Genomic DNA, 24,313 nt, shown 5'->3' with positions numbered 1-24,313 from the left:
TCTGAATGTTATGAATTAAATTCATCAATCAAAAGACATAGACTGGCAGATTGGATTTAAAAAAGACCCAACAATATGCTACATTCAAGAGACTCTCTCATAGGAAAAAACATCGGCAGACTGAAGATGAAAGATTGGGAAAAAACATACCACTCACGTAGACTCCATAAGCAAGCAGGGGTTTCCATCCTCTTATCAAATAAACTAGATTTCAAGCCAAAGTTAATCAAAATGGATAAACAAGGATATTTCATACTGCTTAAGGGAACCATACATCAACAAGACATGACAATTATAAATATATATATATCCCAAACAATGGAGCATCTATATTCATCAAATAAACTTCTCAATTTCAAGAATCAAATAGACCACAACACAATAATACTGGGTGACTTTAACCCACCTCTTTCAACACTGAATAGATCTTCCAAACAAAAGTGAAACAAAGAAAATATAGAACTCAATAAACAATCAATAACTTAGACTTAACAGACAAGTATAGACTATTTCATCCATCAATGAGTGAATACACTTTCTTCTCAGGAGAAAATGGATTGTTCTTTAAAATAGACCACCAAGCAACTCTTAGCAAATACAAAAAAGTAGAGATACTACCCTGCATTCTATCAGATCATAACGGAATGAAATTAGAAATTAATGATAAAATAAAAATAGAAGCTATTCCTTCACCTGGAGACTAAATAATATTCTATTGAATAATGGATTTCAGAAGACATCAAAAAGGAGATTTAAACATTCTTAGAGATAAATGAGAAAAATGACATAACATATCAAAACCTCTGGGACACTATGAAAGCAGTACTAAGAGGAAATTCAATGCATGGAGTTCATTCCTTAAAAGAAAAAAAGTCAACAAATAAATGACCTAATATTACATCTCAAAGCCCTAGAAAAAGAAGAAATCAACACCAAAAGTAGTAGAATACAGGAAATAATTAAAATCAGAGCTGAAATCAATGAAAGTGAAAAAAAGAGACAAATGGAAAAATTGACAAAACAAGCAGTTGGTTCTTTGAAAAAAAATAAATAAAATTGATAAATCCTTAGCCATGCTAATGAAGAGAAGGAGAGAGAAAACTCAAATTACTAAAATCATGACGAAAAAGGAAATATCACAACAGACACTACAGAAATAGAGAAGATAAGTAGAAATTATTTTAAAAATTTGTACTCTAATAAAATAGAAAATATCAAAGACATCGACAAATTTCTAGAATCATATGATTTGAATCAGGATAATATACACAATTTAAACATCGATTTCAAGCAATGAAATAGAAGACAGCATCAGAAGCCTACCAACCAAGAAAAGCCCAGGACTGGATGGATACACAGCTGAGTTCTACAAGATCTTTAAAGAAGAACTAATACCACTACTCTTCAAATTATTTCATGAAATACATAAAGAGGGAGTACTTCCAAACGTATTCTATGAGGCCAATATCATCCTGATTCCAAAACTAGGCAACATCCCATCAAGGAGGAAACTTCATACCAATATTTCTAATGAACATAGATGCAAAAATTCTCAATAAAATTCTGGCAAATAGAAAATACAAAATCATAGTAAAAAGATAGTACAAGAATCTTATGATCATCTCAATAGATGAGGAAAAAGCAGTTGACAAATTACAGCACCCCTTCATGTTAAAAACACTATAAAAACTAGTGATAATAGGAACATATCTCAACATTGTAAAAGCTATCTATGCTAAAGCCCCAGGCCAACATCATTCTAAATGGAGAAAAATTGAAAGCATTCCCTCTAAAAACTGGAACAAGACAGGAATTCCCTCTTTTACTACTTCTATTTTACATAGTTCTTGAAACTTTAGCCAGAGTAATTAGACAGATTAAAGAAATTAAAGGGATGTGGGTAGGAAAAAGAACTCTATCACTATTTGCTGATGACATGATTTTATACCTAGAGGATCCAAAAAACTACACCGGAAAAATTCCAGAACCAATAAATGAATTCAGGAAAGCAGTAAGATATAAAATCAACACTCATAAATCAAAGGCATTTCTGTACATCAGTGACAAATCTCTGAAAGAGAAACTAGGAAAACTACCCAATTTACAATAGCCTCAAAAAAAATTAAATACTTGAGAATCAACTTAACGAAGGAGGTGAAAGACCTCCACAATGAAAATTAGAGAATGCTAAAGAAAGAACTTAAGACCTTAGAAGATGGAAAGAGCTCCCTTGTTCTTGGATAGGAAGAATTAATACTACCATTAGCACTATTGACCATACTTCCAAAATTACTATACAGATTTAATGCAATTCCAATCAAAACCCAATGACATTACTCATAGAAACAGAAAAAGCAATCATGAAATTCATCTGGAAAAATAAGAGACCCAGAATAATCAAAGCAATCCTTAGCAGGAAGAGTGAAGCAGGTGGCATCACTATACCAGACATTTAACTATACTAAAGAGCAATAGTAACAAAAATGGCATGGCATTAGCCCTAAAACAGACATGTAGACTAATGGTACAGAATAGAAGACACAGAGACAAACCCACCTAAATACAGTTATTCATACTAGGCAAAGGCACCAAAAACATATATTGGAGAAAAGATAGACTCTTCAACAAATTGTGCTGGGAAAACTGGAAATCCATATGCAGCAAATGAAATTAAGCCCCTATCTCTCACCATGCACAAAACTCAACTCAAAGTGGATCAAGGACCTAGGAATTAGACCAGAGACCCTGTGCCTGATAGAAGAAAAAGTAGGCCTAAATCTTCATCATGTCGGATTATGCCCTGACTTCCTTAACAAGAATCTTGTAGTGCAAGAAATAAAATCAGGAATCAATAAATGGGATGGATTCAAACTGAAAAGGTTCTTCTCAGCAAAAGAAACAATCAGTGAGATGAAGAAAGAGCCTATAGAATGGGAGCAAATTTTTACCACACACACACATAAAATAGAGCACTAATCTCTAGGATATAGAAAGAACTCAAAAAAAATGACACCAAAACAAACAAACAAATAACCCAATCAATAAGTGTGCTCAGGAACTGAACAGACACTTCTCAGACGATGATAAACAATGAATCAACAAATATATGAAAAAATCTTCAACATCTCTAGCAATTAGAGAAATGCAAATCAAAACTACTCTAAGATTTCATCTCACTCCAGTCAGAATGGCAGCTATTAAGAATATAAACAACAATAAGTGTTGGCAAGGATGTGGGGGGAAAGGTACACTCAGACATTGCTAGTGGGACTGCAAATTGGTGCAGCCAATATAGAAAGCAGTATGGAGATTCCTTGGAAAACTGGGACTGGAACCACCATTTGACCCAGCTATATCCCACTTCTCGGATTATACCCAAAAGACTTAAAAATCACATACTGCAGTGATGCAGCCACATCAGTGTTTATAGCAGCACAATTCATAATAGCTAAATTGTGGAACCAACCTGGATGCCCTTCAATAGATGCACAGATAAAGAAACTGTGGTATATATACACAGTGGAATATTACTCAGCATTAAAAGAGAATAAAATCATGGCACTTGCAGGTAAATAGATGGAGTTGGAGAATATTATGCTAAGTAAACCAATCCCAAAAACCAAAGGCATATGTTGATATGTGGATTCTGATCCACGATGGGGGTTGGAGGGAATGGGAGGAATGGAGGAACTTTAGATAGGCCAAAGGAGAGGGAACATGGGAGGAGGAAGCATGGTGGAATAAGGTGGACATCATTGCCCTAAGTACATGTATGAAGACATGAATGGTGTGACTGTACTTTGTGTACAACCAGAGAAATAAATTGTGCTCCATTTGTGTACTATGAAGTAAAATGCATTCTGCTCTTATGTATAACAAATTAGAACAAATAAATAAAATTTTAAAACTATTGAACAAATAATTAGACAAGTGTCCAATATAGGAAGAGCTAGATAGTGAGATACCAAGGATAAACTGAAGATTTAAATGATGAATAGATATTTCAACTCTCACCGAATGATTATGACATAATGATGATAGGTTTCATTTACTAAGCATGAGAAAACAGGCTAGACCCCTTTACATACTTTATTCAATATTATTTTCTAACAACCTTATTCTAGTTCTATTGGAGCACAGTCATACTCATTTATTGACCTATTGTCTCCAGCTGCTTTCACTCTTTGCCATGTTGATGGGTTTATGGCAGAGACCACAGGGCCTTTGAAATCTAAAACATTTGCTATCCAGCCTTTCACATGAAAAACGTGCCATCTCTTAAGCAAGGTAAGCAAGGTACACTAGTCATCTCACAGTTCGGCCTTGCCCCAGTGTCCAGAACAGCTAATGGATGCCATTTTCTACCATTCTCATCCTTATTTACTTAACATCCACTATGAATGCAGTATTCCTCTCCAACCTGATAGCAAATTCAATTGCATACCCTTCCCTGCAAGCTCTGCATTCCAATAAAGCACAAACAGGAAGCAAGATTGTGCCCAGTATTAGCTTGAATGAGTGACATAATCTGACTGAAGTCTTGTGGCTTCTCCCAGGTGTCCAACTTTACCCTCTGTTCTTCCTAGGACATGATAAACTTCCATACTAGAAGCTTCCATGTTTGGCTCAGATGCTGGTTTCTTAACCAGGACCCCTTCAAATACAATGCTGGAGTACCTCCACTTCCAAACCTATGCTTTCTTAGATCCTTGATTTTTTTCCCATAAAGCACAAAACACAACACATAATTAACATGTTTCTTAGTATTTGTTTCCTTGTTCATTGTCTTATCTATTCAACTAAACTGTTAGGTCCAAGAGGACAAAGTCATGCTTTTGTTTTTCAAACCTCTATTCAGAGCCACGTACCTGGCTCACACCTATGTGGTCAATACCTTGTGTTAAATTAGTAAACCTGAAAGAATGAAACATGATTTATATTAGGATGCATGCTGTGCAAAGTAAAACTTCATTTGGAGCAAGTCACAGGTTGCCTACTAATTATATTTTTAACCTTATGGATATTATTGAAATCCAGCATAGTCTAGTTCAATGTTAACCTGTAAACAAGCAGTTAGTTCTTTGCCTTTTTCACGGTGGGTTTTCCCAAGTGGGTGGCCTTGTGTGACAAGCACAGTTTCAAGGCCCTTTTGAAACTGCCTAACACAAAGAAGGCAGATTCTCCTGTTTTCACAGTGTGTAATCCATGCTCATTCATTATTCCGCAGGCTGGGAGCAGGTGCTGAATAGAACACATCAACTTAATGCCCTCATTAGGGCACTGTGTTTTGTTTCTGAGGCTCAAGTGGCCCTTCTGCTACAGGAGTACGAAAAAGGGAGCATTTCCAAAGGCTTGTGACACACTGAAGAGAAGACTTAATACAACAAAAGGAAAGGGCAGTTTCTTAACTATTCCACAGAAGGAAGGTTGTAGCCTGAAACCCAAATCTGATATTTCACTGTAAAAGGCCTCAAGTATTATGAATATGCTGAAAGGAAGAAAGAAAACATCAGGCAGACACACTCGCCACCAGTGACCACATAATCTGTCATCATTTCAAACTTCTAATTTTCTCATAATGAGCATATCACTTTATTTACTTGAAAAAGATTTATCCTTCTATACAATATATAAAAACAAAACAAAACACCATGAACCAAAGAAACGGTATTAAAAAATGCCACAATATCTGATATATTTTAAATACCTTACCAAATCTAAAATACAAGAACAAGCAAAGAGTCCCAGGGCAACCTGAAATAGGTTACTGTACACGAAAGCTCAACTTCATTTACTGAATATTCTCTTAGGTAACTCCAATTTTACAAACAATTCTAACAAATTTTGTTATTGTGTCTCCCATCTCATAATATATCAGAAGGAGCAAGTTGGAAGTGGAAACAGAAGATGGCCTCAGTAGCACCTGCTAGAGAAGCAAAGTTTGAAATCCTAGAAGCCAAGAAAATTATTTTAAAATATTGTATTAGTTTGCCCTGGCTGCTGTAACAAAGAAGCACATACTGCCTAACTCAAAAATATCCAGGATTTTATTGTCTCACAGTTCTCAGCACTGCAAGTCCTAAATCAAGGTGTCTACAGGGCCATGCTCCCTCTGAAAGATGAAGAGAGGGTCCTCCCTTGCTTTCCACTGTTTTCTTCTGGCAATCTTCGGTATTCTTTGGCTCACAAGCATGTCACTCTACTCCTCCATCTTCCTCGGCCTCTTCACAGCATCTTCCCCATGTGTATATGAAGAACATATATAGAAGAACATCACTCATGCTGAACCAGGGTCCACTCTAATGATCTTAGTTTAACTTGATTATTTTTGTAACGACCTTATTTTCCAAAGAGTCACACTTTAAGGAACTGGGGATTAGGACTTCAATATGTCCTTTTTTAAAGTGGGCACAATTTAATACAACATATTTCAACTAAAAATATAGTTTGCTGCAATTAGGTAAACAGCTCATCCCTTCTTGAGGTTATGTTATATTCATGAGGGTGGAACTAAGGAAGTCAGTATTTAGAAGAGGACTTCACATTTGAATTTGACCCCATATATTTAACCTCATCATAGTATTGTCGACTTTCAAACTAGGCAGCATGTGCAATATCTCTATTAGCATAGTGCCTACTTCTTGGTATATTTCCAACCAGTGATAGCTCTTGTTAAGTCATTGATGCAATGACATGTGCATGTTGTGATAAAAATTAAATGGCTAAAAAATATTGATGAGCTGAAAGAAGTAATGCCTTCAGGATTTAGAAAAACATCTCACCAGATGACTCATTTCCAAAGGCTTCAGAGAGCTGGGGTGTCACTGTGTTGGCAATTTCATTCATTAGCAGCCCATCTGTCACTCAATGATCACTGACTAAAATGATTTGCTTCAGAAAGACCTTATTTCTTTCTACAAATTATCATCTGGAGAAAACACAATATGACTACTGAGATACTACAGTGTCCATGGGTCAGAGGCAAAGGTGAGATCCCAGCCCAGATCTCTGCCTGTAATAAACTGAAGAAGTTGGTTGACAAATACTTATTTGGAAAACAAACATTATTTTAGTTCACGGCTGAATTGCAAATGATCCTTGATGAGTAAATGTGCTAATGGCTGTTTGTCACACCTCACGGTCACATGCTCCTTAGACAATTCATTCCAGTCTGCAGCCTCCTCACAGGAGAGTGGCTATGGGATAGAGAGCAGAGAAGCCATGAGATCACACTTTGAAGACTGTCCTCAGACAGCTTAGAAAACCATCCTAGAGGCTTAGACATGAAAGAATCATTTCTGATCCCTTCATCAAACCTCCTCACTTCTCCATCACAGGTCAAAGAGAAAATGGGTGCAAACATACTTTATGATGACTCCATGATCTCTACTCCATGATCTCAACTCAGAGACATTCTCTGTCTTGCTCATCAGTGGAACCTCAGCACTGAGAACATCAAACCTCCCCACTTCTCCATCACAGGTCAAAGAGGATATGTGGCAAACATACTTGATGGTGACTCCATGATCTCTACCTCTTGTTGTTCATGCCCTGCATAAGTCATGGCCCCTTAGTATGGGCTGGTTCTGTGGCTTGCTTCTAACCAACACTGTATGACAAATGTAATGCAGGGTCACTTTAGTAATTGAGTTACGTTATATAATATTAATGCCATTATTTAAGGATATACACTCTATTGTGCTAGTCAGCTCAAGACTAGAATCATTGTTTCTTGTTGAATTTAATCAGATAAGCTGCTATGAGTTCTACAGACATAGGAAATTAATTCTGTCAATATCCTGCCTGAACTTGCCTAGTCCAGTCTTTAGAAGAGAACTCAGTTCTGGCGAACACCTGGAAGGAACATGGTAGTTGGATTCTCTAATCTAGCTAAACTGTGCCAGGCTTCCTAAACCAATGAAATTGGGAGCTAAAAACTGTGGGTTAAATCAGTAAGATTTGTGGTAATTTGTCATACAAGATCCAAAACAAATAGAGCATGGAGAAAAGGCGGCATGGACAGAGAAATATGTGAAATAAATCAAGAATTTGCTGCAGAAAACACATCCACAGCAACTTTTGCCTTCTACACTCACCCATGGGTCACCAGTACATTCGTTCATTTCTTCTGTCACTGAATTATCCAGCAACCATCTGGTTCAGATACTATGCTAAATTCTGGGTTTTAAAACATGAGTGAAATATAATCCCTACCATGCAGTGGGTCAGAGGCAAAGGCAAACTTTAGGAAAATATTTTATAAAGAATACTGTGGTTCAGAGGCAACAATTAGAAGTGCAACCATGACTTTGTGAAGAAGCAACTGTGAGTAATGTGTGTGTGGGTACATACAGCTCAGGATGGATGCATGACCACTCATATTCTTTATAGCACATGTACAAAACCTTTCTCATTTTAAAACCTTTCTCATATTCAGTTGAACTGTTTGATTACTTATCAAGCTATGGTGCTATCAACTCAGAGACATTCTCTGTCTTGCTCATCAGTGGAACCTCAGCACTGAGAACATATCTGGCACATAGCTGCTCAATAAATAGTTTTTGCACAAATACTTAAGATAGAAGCATTGTTTCTTTATTTTCCTTCACTGTCAAAAGTATTAAGTTCTAGCAGAATGATCGAAATCTCTCACAAGTAGTACTTTAGTCTGAGAGGCAATGTGTGGGGATTAATTTCTGTCTGTATCTTACAGAGGCTCCTTGATGGATCTGAGTATCAATCACTGGTTCCTTGGTTATAGCACAGAAGACAAAGGTGATAAGTACAATCAGGATCCTGTGTGTTTTCCTTGACAATGAAAAATTTTCTTTTATTCGTCTTTAACATTTTTGCCATCAATGGGAGATAAAATTTTTGCAATTGTCTCTGTTGCACTGCAATTATTTACATGAATTGCCTAGTTGGATTTCTATCTCATTCCTATAGAGATTTAGAAAATGATGAGTTATAACTTCATTAGAGTGGGGTAATTCTTAGAAAAACAGTCAACCATCTACTCTACTCGTATGGTATTTTGATCCAAGATGACTTACTAATAATGATCCTACACAATTCATCTCATTATCTTAAAATTATAATCGAGTCCTTAACATCTGACAAGGGAATGAATACAAATTTGTTTTTGAACCATAATAATTAGTTTCCATCAGATTATTCATCAGGGATGCTGTGGCAATCAAATCAAATAGTACTATCCTCAGAGGAATTAATTTTGTTTTTCTTATTTTTTAATAAAAGCAAATAATAACTTTGTCCACATTTTAAAGCCTTCACTCACTGATTAATGTATGCAAAGGGGGATATTCAACTAAAAACTGGAAACACTTTGGAAAGTCAGACTTATTTTCAAACTATGCTCACACAAAAATGTTTGACTCCTTGACTAACAAGGAAATTGTCTACTTGTACAATTCAAAATTAATGTTTATTATGCAAGGTCTACCTTTAGTAACTATAGAAAAGATTCTGAAGTTGATGAAAATTACCTGAACATTCTACATATTTTAAAAACACTAAAGTCAAATCTGTAGATTAAAAAATCTGCAAACAAAATTAAACAAATCCTTATTTTTGTCACAGTTGGAACTTATGTCAAAAACAGGACCTATGGTATTTTAGAAAAATAAGCTAGACATTGCTGGCAGAAAAACCAATGTGAGAAAAAAGTTAAAACAGCCCATTCTATGCTACCACAGGGAGTTGAGTGAATGTTTTCATTTATTTAGCACCCCTTACATGGACTACACTCTTCCCTTTGGGTAAAAGACCTCTCAAGCCCTCAACATCAGTAGGGTACAGAGTGGTTAAGAGCTCTGTCTCTCCTCAATGAACCTCACTCTACCTACTAGCCAAGCCACCTTGGGTGAGATACTTAATTTCTCAAAACCAGAGTTTCATTGACAACACCATCAACCTCCTGCAGTTGTGGGAAGAATGAAGGAAATTACTGACAAGTGCTTAGTGGGTAGCTGATATCCAGGAAGCCCTTAATAAAGTGCAGTGTATTGCTGCTCCTGCCCCTTACCACATTCACTTACTTCTTGTAGATAATTCTGAAATTTTCTGCCATGTCCAGAGGCCAAATAGTTTGTCCTCTGAACTTCAGAATTTCCACATTTTATTATCATCATCATCATCATCATCATCATCATCAGGGATTGAACCCAAGGGTGCTTCACCATTGAACCAGGACCCCATCCCTTCGATTTTGTATTTTATTTAGAGACAGGATCTCACTGGTTGCTTAGGCCCTTGCTAAATTGCTAAGCCTGGCTTTGAACTTGCAATCCTTCTGCCTCAGGCTACTAAAATGCTGAGATTATACACATGGGCCACCACGCCCAGCTAAAAGTCCCACATTTTAGATCTGCAGTGGTAGATCGGTCTCTCCTCACCTGAGGAATTAATTCTTTTTTTTCATTTACTCATCTGCTATGAAACTCAGGGAGTGTTTTACAATCTAGTCTTCTAAGTAACTGAAAGATACATTGTTTTGTTATCTCAATCAAACAGTATTAATTTTGCTATTTTTTGAAGGTTTTAATTTTTCCCTTGAAAAATTTTTATTACATATCATAAAACATCCTTAGATAAATAAATATTTGTTGTGATAATAAAGAAATATTTTGTTAGGAGACTTTAATACTCAGAAGCCTGTATCTCCTCTATACTGCTCTATCTGCTTTTAACCCTGCTCCATGAGCCCTGGCCTCAGAATGCCACCATTATTATCGTACCTTAGATAAAGAGTACTGCTTGTTTTACTGTGTACATGTTTTTTTTTTTTTTTCAAGCCATCTGACACCATTTCAAACTGACATCACATCAAATTGATATCTAGTATCAGAATTTAAATGTCTATGTGGACTGATGTCATGAAAAGCCTGGAAAACGATGATATACATCCTGAATAGCCCAGAACATTAAGGAGTTTTGATTGTCTTCCCAGCATCAATAATAGCACCCTCTTTAGCTTTCAGAACTACCTTAGATTAAAAGGTAAATTATATGATTACCCAATGTAAAGACCATGGTAGGTCTGAAATCTTTGGCCTTAATGTCCTGTATTTTAAAGCTGTCTTTATTATTTGTAAGCCTAGACTATTAGTCAATCATGCATGTGATTCAGCCAGTGTTCAATTGACACAACCTGGTATTATAATGGAAAGCTACACACACATGCTTAAATTATAGAGTTTACAATTTATTACAGGAGACAAATGAATTAAATAATTATACACCAAAAAGGTCAGAACTCCTCAGGAGAGGTACAAGATGCTATGATAGGTTATAAAATATCACTCACAGGAGGTAGAGTATGGCAATAGAAATACTCCTGAATCATTTTTGACCCTAGAAGGATGTCTCATTATCTTAACACAGCACTCAAAATGTCACTGTGTTTTCTTTTTTTATTCGCCCTAGAAAGGAGACATTTTAGTACAAAAAGGCCCTTTGAAGACAGACACTAAGTAAGACCTATGAGTATGTAAAGGGCAAAGAACAGGAAGTTAACCTTGGTTTCTGACTTACATGGCAAAAAGATGATGTAAGCAATAAAGAATGAGGCAGAGGAATTTGGTTCCTATGCTGATATGATGGAGAGTTGGGCCTACTTTTTCTTCTAGTAGGTGCAGGGTCTCTGGTCTAATGCCTAGGTCCTTGATCCACTTTGAGTTCTATGCAGCATGAGAGATGGGGCTAGCTTCCTTTTATTACATATGGATTTCCAGTTTTTCCAACAATACTCATTGAAGAGGCTATATTTTCTCTAATGTATGTTTATGGTGCCTTTGTCTAGTATTTATGTGCGTTTTTCTCTGTGTCTTCTATTCTGTACCACATCTTCATGTCTGTTTTGGGGCCAGTTCCATGCTGTTTTTGTTACCATAGCACTGTAGTATATCTTCAGGTCTGGTATTGTGATGCCTCCTGTTTTACTTTTCTTGTGAGGATTGCTTTGGCTATTCTGGGCCTCTTATTTTTCCAAATAAATTTCATGAGTGCTTTTTTCTGTTTCTACGAAGAACATCATCAGAACCTTAATAGGAATTGCATTGAATCTGTATAGCGTTTTTGGTAGTATGGCCATTTGACAATATTAATTCTGCCTAGCCAAGAAAATGGGAGATCTTTCCATCTTCTAAGGTCTTTTTCAATTTCTTTCTTTATGGTTCTCTAGTTTTCATCGTAGAGGTCTTTCACCTCTTTTGTTAGGTCGATTCCCAAATATTTTATTTTCCTCTGAGGCTATTGCCGAGAGAAAACAGTATTTGATATTGGTAAATTCCTGAGAGTGAAAACTGTATCAAGTGTTCTGGTTTTCTTCTTCCCTCCTGAAATCTTCTTGAAATATCATTTTGAATACAAGATAAAATGTTCAGAGCATCTTAACTTGTGATAACAGAGAAAATGAAGTCTAAAGAAAGAAGGCATGAATTCAAATCAGAGCAAGGAGCAAGCCAGAAGGCAGTCTTAGTCCTTGCAGGCTTCTCATGGTCACTGTCTCCTTTCTGATGTCTTTGATGTCAGCAGCCCAATTGTGACTGGCACCTTTGGGAGGATAAATGAGTGTGGAGGTTCTGGAAGGGACTCCATAGACTTCAGAAAGATCTATGAAGGACCAGAGGGCCCGGACAGGAGAAAGAGAAAGCTTGCAAACAAGATTTCCAGTTATTGACAAAACACCAGGTGTGCAAATTCATTTCCGAGATCCTGCCTGATTAACTGGTCTGCTTTCCATTTAACTGTTGCCTGAGCACATTTCCAATACAAATAGACTCTTCCAAAGATGGAAAATTAAACAACTACTTAAGTGTCTAGGGTCAAAGTAAAAAAAAAAAAAAAAAGATGTGTTCATGGTGCCTGCATACAAAGTGTGATGTGGTGCTACATCTTCACATGAAGACTCTGTACTAAGTCAGGTAAATTATAGATAAATATCAAGTGATGGTGGTCAAATATTTTATCCAGCTAAATTTCTGTTAAATAACATATAATTGTGCCTAAAAACTCAGAGATATTTTTTACAAAATGAGAGAAGACAGTGGCGGTTAAATGTGCTGATTTTTTACTCAAAGCATGTATTTCATATGTGTAATTAATGCAAATTGGTATTACAGAGCTCTGACTTCAGAGTCAGAGATTTAGGTTTAAATCCTGGCAGTACCATTTGTTAATCTGGCAAATCTATGAGCCACAGTTTCTTTGTAAAATGGGAAAACTATAATGAAATATGGAGTCCTTTCTGAGGCTTAAGGATTTAATAAGATGATGTAGTAAAGTACCTAGTGGTGCCTGGCACATACTAAGTCTCAGTAAATCTGTGGCTGATTTGATGATTAGGTTCACATTGCTTATAAATATGCCTGGGTGATAATTACTCTACTAATCATGGTTTTCTCACAGTTAATACTGGTCTATCTATTTCTTCTCTGATCATTTATCACAGATTATTTTAGAGATCAAGTGGGATACCACATATTAAATCATCATTAAAACTACTAATTTCTTTACAAAGGTGAAGCTTATCCATTTCTCCCTATCACCCCTGTGGGTTTATATCTTCTTGTGTTGCTCATGTGTCTTCTTACCACAAAGGCCCCAAGTGCAGGAAACATTGTTCTGGCTGCTTCTTTTTGCAGTACACATGTTAGAGAGGGACTTAATATACAGGGCATAATACAGGGGGCATGACAAATTTTGTCCCCAAAGAATTTTCTCTCTTCCTATCCTATTTCTTTCCTCCACTTCTATTTAAATTAATTCATTAGGTATTCAACTTCCTACATGTCACCTTTTCTCCTCTCCATTAGGCTTAGTTATAACAAAGTACCAGTAATCCTTGATTCTCATCTTGTAATTTACTGTGTTCTTAAACAAATTAAGCTCTATATGCTCAGCTTTTTTTTTTAAATCTGCAAAATGGGGACAATTAACCATCATCAGTGGACTGTTGCATGAATTAAATGAACACTGCAGGATTTGTTGAAATGCATCAGGTTATAGATTCTCTGCTGTGCATTTAGTTCCAGGCTGTCTCCTGGGATTTGACTGACCTGTGAATAATGCGCTGACTCTGCAGGTAGTCCAGGGCCATGGCCAGCTCACAGATAAAGAGCTTCACTGTGTCTTCCTGGAAGCGAACGTTCTGCTGCAAGTGATAACGAAGGTCCCCACCAAGTAAGAGGTCCACCACCATGAACATGTCCTCTTCATCTTGGAAAGAATACCTGAAATGGCATTAGAAAAGGAGGCATCAAATATCTTTACACACTGAGGAATTCCAGAGGCAAAGGAGACCTTAAAGATCAGAGCAGAATGTTCTTTTTTTTTTTTTTTTTTTTTTGAGTTTTTTCGGCGGGCACAACATCTTTGTTTGCATGTGATGCTGAGGATCGAACCCGGGCCGCACGCATGCCAGGCGAGCGTACGACTGCTTGAGCCACATCCCCAGCCCAAGCAGAATGTTCTTGAGCTGAGAGCTCAGACTTTGGGAGTAAATGGTCTATCACAAACTCCATGACCTTGGGTTCCAGTTTCTTCCTGAGAAAATGAAAATAAGAATGTCCACCATATTTGATCATAGTGAAGAACAAATAGGGTAAGTATAATATTATTATCAGGCTCAGCATATAGTAAGCACTCATTAATTGGTTTACATCACTATAAAACCCAGGAAATAAGGAGAGCCCCCTTAATCTACATATTTTTTCATATCCTAACCATACTGTCACAGGAGGTCCACATAAAAATGAGTTACAAGGCCTCCTTAAGCCATTCTTGTGCCCATTTTTCCATAATAACAACTTTGCTGCCCACCAATATGATAACAAACCATGTCCATATTAATAATAAGAAAAAGATTGTTGTAAAAAAGGAGCAATAAAAGTATGGTGAACAGTACAAGAAAATAATTTAGTCTTTGGGATGGGGATTTAAGGCAAGTTTCTCACCAAAGATAAAACCTGAGCTAAATTTTGAGAGATAGTGATTAATAAAACTGATAAAAAAAAAAAAATCCAGGTAACATCTCCTGATGTTTTGCTGAGTGTCTGTGATGGAGCTGGCTCTGAAGCACTCAGAAAGCATTTCCTTAGCTGGACCCCACATCACTGTCATGGTCTCACTCTCACACAAGGTAATCAAGGTGCAGTAAAAGTTTAAGTGCCTTGCATAAGGTCGGAAACCAAACAAGTGGTAGAGCCAGAGGGTTTTCCTCAGGTGCAAAAGTGAATTTTGAAACAGGAAAATAGCATGTATTCAAGCACACATGGGGGAGGGAACCTCAGTGGGTGGGGAAAAGAAAACCATTTGAATTTGTTCAAACAACAGGTATTGATCAAGAAGCATGAGTCTGGCAGAGAAGATAGCCCCGTGACAGGAGCACATAAATGAGTCTGTAGGTTCTGGGGAGTCACTGTAGGATTTTAAGCAGGATGTATGTCCAAACATGAGCTTCCCACCTGAAGAAGCATGAGGCAGAGGGCCTACAAGAGGAAATAAGACACGCAGAATGGAGAACAGACTCTGCTTTGTGCAAAGAGCCTCCTGTAAAAACCCATTCCTATGTGATGATTTGCTCTGTTTTGCTCAAAGCACAGACACGATTTCTAGTCACAATGAAATTCTCTCTATCAGCACTGTTTTGACATTTTTGTTTTTACATAATGTCACTTACATCATATTTTAAAGTTTTATTTGAATTAAAGAATTAAGTGCCTGCAAACAGTACACAGGGATGCACATCAATTCCCAGTGATGAATTCTTTGCTTAGGAAATAGCTAGGATATCATTGATGGGACAACCGTACTTAGTACATTTTTCTACTTTATGATTCTCATTGTGCTGAAGAAGGAGGGGATTACTAACAAACAGCAGCAACAACAAAAAAGCAGCAAGGAATTCAGTGGAGCATTAACATAAGAAGGGCACATTCTATTGAAGATTAATAGTCCCTATGCTTCCTTGTTCAAAACAAAACAAAATTTTGTTTACCTCTGAAAACTGATTCACACAGATGTCAGAAATTATGCTTTGGGGGAACTTAGAAACACAGAAAGTACTTTGTAAAAATTTGAAATATGCATGCTTGGTATCATCTTTTAGAAAAATGTATCTTTCATTTCCATGTAATTACTGGCTAGACATCTTTACTAATGGGAAAGTTGCTGGGTCTAGGCAACTTGGTTTGCAATCCTTTCAACTGCACCAATATGGATTATGCTCATTGTGTTCTACAGGTCTTCCAGTAAGTAACATTGGGCTGACAAATAAATAATCACATCCAGGACATTAGGCTTCTTTCAGCTATAGCACCAGGAAGCATGATTGCTCATGAGATGTGAGCAGTCGTTGGGGTGGGTGGCAGACGAGGTAGAATGGTGCAGTAGGTGAGGGCTGGTTACCAAAAGGAGGAAAAAGAGAGTGCTAGCCACAGCATAAGTAGCTGTCCGTGAAACAAACGACCCAGACTGGGTCAGCTCACAGAGCAAGTCTGATATGCTCCCTTCTCCCTGCTATTAATTGTCTCAAGTCCCCAGGTGTGGGTCAGCAACCTGGTGACAGATCAGAGGATTTCTCTCCTTTCATTCCACTAAACTCTACAGGGGAACAGTGGGAGTATTAAATTCAGCCTGAATGAGCAAAGATTTTTACTGAGACTTTGCTTAAGCAATTTTTTTTTTTAATTTGAAGAATAAACTGATAGAGGAGCTACTTGTAACAAGTTAATAACAGTGTCCCGACATGTAGGAGATTATTAATCAAAGAAAGAAGAAGCCAAGGCAAGAGGCAACATGCTTCCCTTGGGGCCAGTATAAATATAAACTTATTTAGCCATGGAAGCAAGTTTGGCTGCTAAAAATCTCCAATTTTTTTAAGCACACCAGACCCGAATCTCTCCATCTCAGATACTTAGCTCTCAGAAGAAGAAGATACATATTTTATTTTCCAAAACTGCACCCAACAAAAAATATGTGCGGTAACAAAATTTGGTGATACCTAGAATATTCAGATTCATGTCATAATCTGATTTATTTCAGATAAAAGAGTAAGAGTTTCTTTGTACCTCAATAATTTATCACCTAGACTTAGTTGTCATATTTATGTAACTTTTTTTTTTGTATGCTATATCATGGTTTATCTATTTCTTAGTTGACAGCTCCAAAATTAACAACTCTGGTACCATTGCACTTGAAATTTATTGCAAAGTATATTAGTAAAAAAGGAGAAAAATGAACAAAAGACCACCAGCCTACTCCACACTCTTTTTATCATGGCTGACCCAGACCACAGCAACAGCATACTGATTATGCTTGCTCACTCCCGACACCAGCCTCCTCTTTCTCTATATATACATATATATTAACTTGGACCTCTCTAATCTATTCTCCACACTGCAGCCACACTTCTTAATTGTGAGTTTTAGCATACTACCCATCCTCCAAAAACTATTCAATCTTTCCATAGACGACAGGGACCTATTCCATCTGGTCCTGTTTATCTTTACAACTTTAAATTGAAAACTTTCCTTTCATTTCAACTGGCAGTCCATGCCACCTTCAGCCTTGGAAGCCCATGTTGTGCTGTGTCCTAAGCCTGCACTCACAACGCCTGGTATTGTCAACTCATCTTTCAAAACTCAGAAGTCTTCTCTAACACTCATATTAAGTTGAATATGTCTGTTATAATCAACTACATATATCTTATTCACAAAACTGATCATAATTTGGAAATATCTTCCCGTATGCCTTCAGACCAACTCCTCTTCCAAGGCTATTAGGGTGCACGTCTGCTTTTCCTGAAACTGATGACTCAGACCCTGCACACTGCCTGAAATGTAGACTCTACAAAATGTGGGGGTGGGGGGAATAATAAACTGACCAATGAACTAAAGAAAGGAAGAAGAGAAGCAAGCTTTGGGTGAGGGTGAGTTCTTTAGGTTCTACCTTTAGATATCAAATGGTTCTCAAATAAGTCCAAAGAGTCACTCATATGCTTCAAGCTATCTTATGGAAACCATCTCGAGACAAATCTTACTCTGAGAATTGGAAGAAATCTACAATATTCTCCAATGATGGATTTTTCAAGTTTGATTCATTGTGACAAGCATATTTTTAAAAGACAGCAAACACACTGAATAACAGGATAATGCTATTAACATAAGAGTAAATATTATCTATGAAATTTTGTTTTTGTGAATACAGGGTGTCTCTGTGAGAATATCTAATGAGTTGTGATGAAAGTGTACATTCTTTTGCTATGGACTACAATCAAAAAGCTTGAAAACCAAGACAGTAAAAGAAGAATCTACTTCATATTGTAACTGTTTCCCCAAATCCCCATTCAAACTGTACCCGATCAAGAGTCACTTCTGATATTCCCATCTAGCAAAGCAAAAGAAAATGCATGAATAACTCTAAAAGCTCTGAAATTTTATGAAATATGACTTGATTGATTCATCAAGGATATAACCAATTAAAAATATACCTAAGGAAAATGGAAAGGCTTCACACAGATCTCATATCACACATGTGAATTTGGAGCAAATCTCTTAGAGGAAACTGAAAGTCAAGAGTGGATATCTGTACATTGGGAATAATTTTATGCACCATGTACAAAATGTAGATATAATGTTTGTAGAGTGACTAGCACATGGTGTGACACATAGCACAGTGTTAAACAACTTAGCCCTGGAGCATGATTGCCTGTGTTCAAATCCCAGCTCAGTCCCTAACCTCTTTATTACTGAAGCAAATTCCATAAGCCCTTAGTGTTTTCATGTATGATGGCATACACCTCATAGGGTTGTTGGGAAATGAAGTCAGTTACAATTTATAAAGGGCTTTAAAATAGTGTCTGTAAGATAGGAAGTAATGATTAAATGTTAGCTACGATTACAATTACCTTTCTTCTGGCACTCTCAAATGTGACAGGACTATGGTATTAACCCAATCAATTTATCTTATAAAGTTGTCCCTATTACTTTATATGAGGTAATTAAATGAAGATACTTTTGTCAAAGGCATAATTAACATGGTTCCCATTAATTTAGCTCTTACTATGCATCAGACACCATGCTAGGTACTTCATGTGCATTATTACGTTTAATTACTTCCAAAAACCTATAAGGTAAGTAGTATTTACCCCGCTTATGTTAATAATAAGAACCCTTAAAAAAATATTAGCAAGCTAACTCCATCAACATATAAAAAAGATTACATACCATGACCAAGGAGGATTCATATTAGAAAACCTAGTAATGTTATATAACTTTCTAATAAAGGACAAAACATACAACCATCTCAATAAACACAGAAAAAGCATTTGACAAAGGAAAACACTCTTAAAAATTTTGAAATAGGTGGAATTTTCTCACCCTATAAAGGACAACTACAATGAACCCTGCAGAGAACATCATACTTAATGAAGGAAGACCAAATGTCTTCCTTCCTATGTTGAGAACAAGGTAAAAACATCTGCCCTCACTTTTTATTAGTACTAGAGGGGTTAGTGAAAGAAAGATAAAGGACATCCATGTTGGAAAAGAAGAAGTAAAACTGCCTTTGATTACAGACTACAGAATTCTTCACATAAAACATCATAAGGGAATCACAAAAGAACTATTAGAACGAATAAACAGGTATAATAGAGTTACAGGATACAATATCAATATACAAACATCAACTATATATTTCTATTGAAGCAACAAATAATATGAAAATGAAATTAAGGGTATAATTACATTTGCAACAATATCAAAAACGAAGAAATACTTTAAAATGAATTTAATAAAACAATGTAGAAGGTTTATACACTGAGAATTACAGAGTGTTGCTTAGGAAATTTAAAGAAGATATAAGTAAATGGAAAAACACTTTATGTTCATAAATTGGAAGACTCAATATTGCAAATATATCAATTCTGCCCAAACTGAGCTATAGATTCAATGTAATCTCTAAATCTAATTTTTTGCACAAACTGAGGAGCAGATCCTAAAATTTATAAGAAAATTACAAACATCTATCATAGTCCAAAAACTAAAAAAAAAAAAAAATCAAACTTTGAGAATGAAAAAAGTAGGAATTTTCACTTCCAAATTTCTAAATGTAATAAATGTTATCAAGATAGTGTGGTGTTAGCAAAGGGATAGACATAATCAATGGGACATATTGTGGCTCTGCGGTAGAGCACTTGCCTCCCACGTCGGAGGTACTGGGTTCAACCACATGAAAGTAAATAAACAAAATAAAGATTCTGTGTCCATGTATAACTAAAAAAATATTTTTTAAAAAAAAGGTGAACGTGGATTTCTATAGCACACATTACAATTAACGAAAATGAACCATAGACTTAGTGTAATTGCAAAATGAATAAAGCTTTTAGAATAAAATAAGACAAAATTCTGAGACCTTGAATTAGGTAAAAGTTTCTCAGATACAATATCAAGAGCATAGTCAATTGGAAAATTGATAAATAGATTTGGATCAAAATTTAAAACTTTTGCATTTCATTAAAGAAATGAAAATGAAAGGAACTGAGTGGGGAAAATATTTGCAAAATACTAAATAATAAAGGATTATATTCAGAAGTTTCAAAGAACTACAACTTAGTAATATTACAAATAACCCAATCTAAAACATGGGAAACACATTTTACTTAAAACTATTTATGCATGAAAAGATTCTGAACAACACTAGTCACAAGAGAAATGCAAACTAACCACAATTTTACACCCACCTGATTGGCTATACTAAATAGGACAGACAATAATAAGTGTTGGCTAGTACATAGAGAACAGGGAACCCTTATCATTGCTGGTGGAATGTGAGTGCTGCAGTCACTTTGGAAAATAGTCTGTCAGTTTGTCCAAAGTTAAACATAAAACTATCATATTGCTTATCCATTCTACCTCTAGGTGTCTACCCCCAAAAGATGAAAACATACATCTGTTCTAAAAATTGCACACAAATGCTCATTACATCCTTCTAATAATTGCCAAAAATTAGAGAGAAACTAAATGTTTCATTGGCTGATGAGTGTAAAGACAAAATATGGTATATCTTTACAATGAAGTACTACTATTCAGCATTAGACATGAAGGAACTCTATGAATACATATCACAGCATGCACAAACCCTACATACATCATACTAAGTGAGCAAGCCAGACACAAGACTACAAAATTATAGTTCCATTTCCATGAAATTACCAGAAAAGGCAAATTTTATGGAGACTGAAAATAGATAAGTGGTTGTCTAAGGTTCAAGGTAGCAGTAGAAATTAACTGTGAATGGGGATGAGAGATCTTAGTGGGAAAATGAAAAGGCTCTATAGCTGATTTGTGATTGTGATTGCATCACTGAACAAAATTACTAAAGCTCTTTGCATTGTATACTCTGAATGGGTTAATTTTATGATATGTAAAAGATGCCTCAATGAAGTCGTTACATTTTTTATAAGACATTACACATTAAAAAAAAAAAAAGGAATCATAGTGTAGAGAGGCTAAAATGTTGTTCAAGAATTACATGTTAGGAAATTGTGGAGCCAGTACTGTGTCAAAAACCCTGCACTTAACACACAGGCTGAGCATACAATAGTCAATGAAGTTCAGTGATAAACAGCATCCAAAGCTCATAATAAATCTCTCCAGCAAATAAGATAATTACTTAAATGTCCTTTAATTCAATTCTCAAAATTTAATTTATATGCCTTCTGAGTAGTCTCATTCTCATGATGGAACATTTCTGATTTTTAGTCTGATTTTAAGAACCAACTTTGTCCTAGCTACTAAAACTATAGAACAGTGAAATTGCATTTTTCAGACTTTGATCAGAGAGTGCTCACAGCAGGCTTTTCACATCTTAAGAGAAGCATTATCCCTCCCAAGGAGAGATCTCTGAGGACGAGGCAAGGAAGAAGTTAGGGTGCACAGACCTATTAGTTAAGCACAAAGTTAAAATCTTAAAACTTTTCTTTAGAGTGTGGGCTCTTTATACTTCTTTCTTTGTGGTTCTGTAATAATTTCCCAAGGTATATTTAATGTGAAATTCATTTAAAAATATTATTTCATCAAATTCACCATAACACAGAAAACCTATTTGCAGAAGTCAGATTTCAACAGTCTATACAAACTATACTCATTATTTTTTTTAAGTGAAGTACCACAGTATGGCAATACTGTGAGGTACAAGAAAGGTTAATGTCTTGGACAACATGAGAACAAAGTTGAGATAACAACCCAAATTCTCTCTGCTATGACTTTGGAGGGAGGCAATTTACACTCTAAGCAAGTGTTTCATGACTTCTACCCATTAATGTATGCAAGCAGGAACGTCTCCATCAAGGCTTGGTGAGGGTCTCTGTTGGGAAAATGTGGGAAAATGGGCAGGCACTCATGTATGCCCTGGATAGAGGGTCATTTGCTGACACTTCCTTCAGGACAATTTGGAACTATCTCCTTAAAAAGCACATATTGGCAGTTGTTTTTTTTGGGGGGGGGGATTGGCTAACTCCACTTGGCATTGTCTTCTCTAACTCCATCCATTTACCTGCAAATGCCATGATTTTATTCTCTTTTATTGCTGAGTAATATTCCATTGTGTATTCATTCATCTATTGAAGGGCATCTAGGTTGGCTCCACAGTTTAGCTATTGTGAATTGTGCTGCTATAACATTGATGTGGTTGTGTCCCTGTAGAATGCTGTTTTTAAGTCCTTTGGGTATAGACCGAGGAGAGGGACATCTGGGTCAAATGCTGGTTCCATTCCCAATTTTCCAAGAAAAAGGAGGCTGATTCATAGTAGGATAGGGAGAGGGAGCATGGGAGGAATAGGCGAACTCTAGATAGGGCAGAAGGGTTGGAGGAGAAGGGAGGGGGCATAGAGTTATTAATGATGGTGGAATGTGATGATCATTATTATACAAAGCACATGTATGAAGACATGAATTGGAGTTAATACACCATGTATACAACCAGAGATATGAAAAATTGTGCTCTATATGTGTAATTAAAATTGTAATGCATTCCGCTGACATATATGAATAAATAAATAAATAAATAAGTAGATAAATAAATAAATAGAAGCACACGACAGCCTGGAAGTGTAGCTCAGTGGCAGAAAACTTACCTACCATGCACAATATAAAGCCCTAGGTTTGACTACCAACCAGCACCATCAAAAATGAGAAGAAAAAAAAAAAAGACTTCGAACTCTGTAATTTCATTGCGAGAAATTTTCACTATAAATATACTTGAAAAGTATGCCAGGATGTACTTGTAAAGACACTTTTTATTACATCACATAAATATTTTTTAAAAATTATACACCCATCAGTAGGGGAGCATGCAAATAAATTCATGCTACAGATTATACAGCAATTCCTTAAAAGAGGCAGATCTATATTCTGATCTTAAAATATTTCCAAGATATTAAATTATGAAGGCAAAGGGAAGAAAACAATATTTATACTATAGTATGTGGTAATATATGAAGATGCTCAGTGCATATTAAAAAAGATATTTTTAAAAACAATACATGCACAAATACAAAATAAAAATAGATATATTTCATAAATATGCTGCAATGTGCATGAAACTTTTCTGCAAAAATCCAGTTATCTAGATGATTGGATTATAACTCTCTTTTATTTATATTTTAAAAATCAAACAAATATAAGAAAAATATTCCTTCTACTCATATACAATATATGTTGTTGCCTCATCAGGAAAGGAACTAACAAAGATAAATGAGCTTCTAAATTGTATAAATTATCTAGGCTAGTGGTTTTCACAGTTAATATTCACATTTCTCTGATTATTGTACAAATGTTTCATCAAAAAAAAGCTTTTATAAAATGTTTGCGTCCTATAGATAAATTCAAACAAGATGATTTTTAAATCTTTTTTTTTCCTATAGATTCCCAGACCAAATTTCTTTTACTCCTAGCTAATTTTTGTTGAATAAACCAAATCATTTTTGCTATAGTATTTCCAACACTTGGTATTTTTGCAAATTGCATTCATGTCATGACTTGCTACATAATCTAAAACTCTCTATACTCTATGAAAATTGTGGCTAGATCAGATTCAAGTTGGATTTATTTTTTGGCAAGACTACAGATGATATTGGGCACTTTTATCAGGAGGTAAACAATGATGTCTGTTTTGTGGTAGTATCAGACATTAATCGTTATTGCCTAATGCCAAAATTTCCTTAGAGTGGTGAAATTTAATTTCTATCATTTCTCCTTCATATTTTATCTGGAGTACTTTTATAAAGAGAATC

At 35.8% G+C, this 24,313-nt stretch overlaps 1 protein-coding gene across 1 annotated transcript in view; it reads right to left on the bottom strand.

The window, feature by feature from the left end:
* Stk32a (serine/threonine kinase 32A) overlaps window positions 1–24,313 on the bottom strand; it is a 122,318-nt gene that overhangs the window by 49,274 nt on the left and 48,731 nt on the right. The window contains exon 5 of the mRNA XM_015477577.2: window positions 14,079–14,252. Within this exon, the coding sequence (XP_015333063.1) occupies window positions 14,079–14,252 (174 nt within the window). The remainder of the gene's footprint in view (window positions 1–14,078; window positions 14,253–24,313) is intronic.

The sequence above is a fragment of the Marmota marmota genome, unplaced genomic scaffold, assembly GCF_001458135.2.
Source record: "Marmota marmota marmota unplaced genomic scaffold, marMar, whole genome shotgun sequence".
Taxonomy (NCBI): domain Eukaryota; kingdom Metazoa; phylum Chordata; class Mammalia; order Rodentia; family Sciuridae; genus Marmota; species Marmota marmota.
The sequence above is the reverse complement of the archived record's forward strand: the minus strand, read 5'-3'. Positions and strand labels throughout refer to the sequence as shown.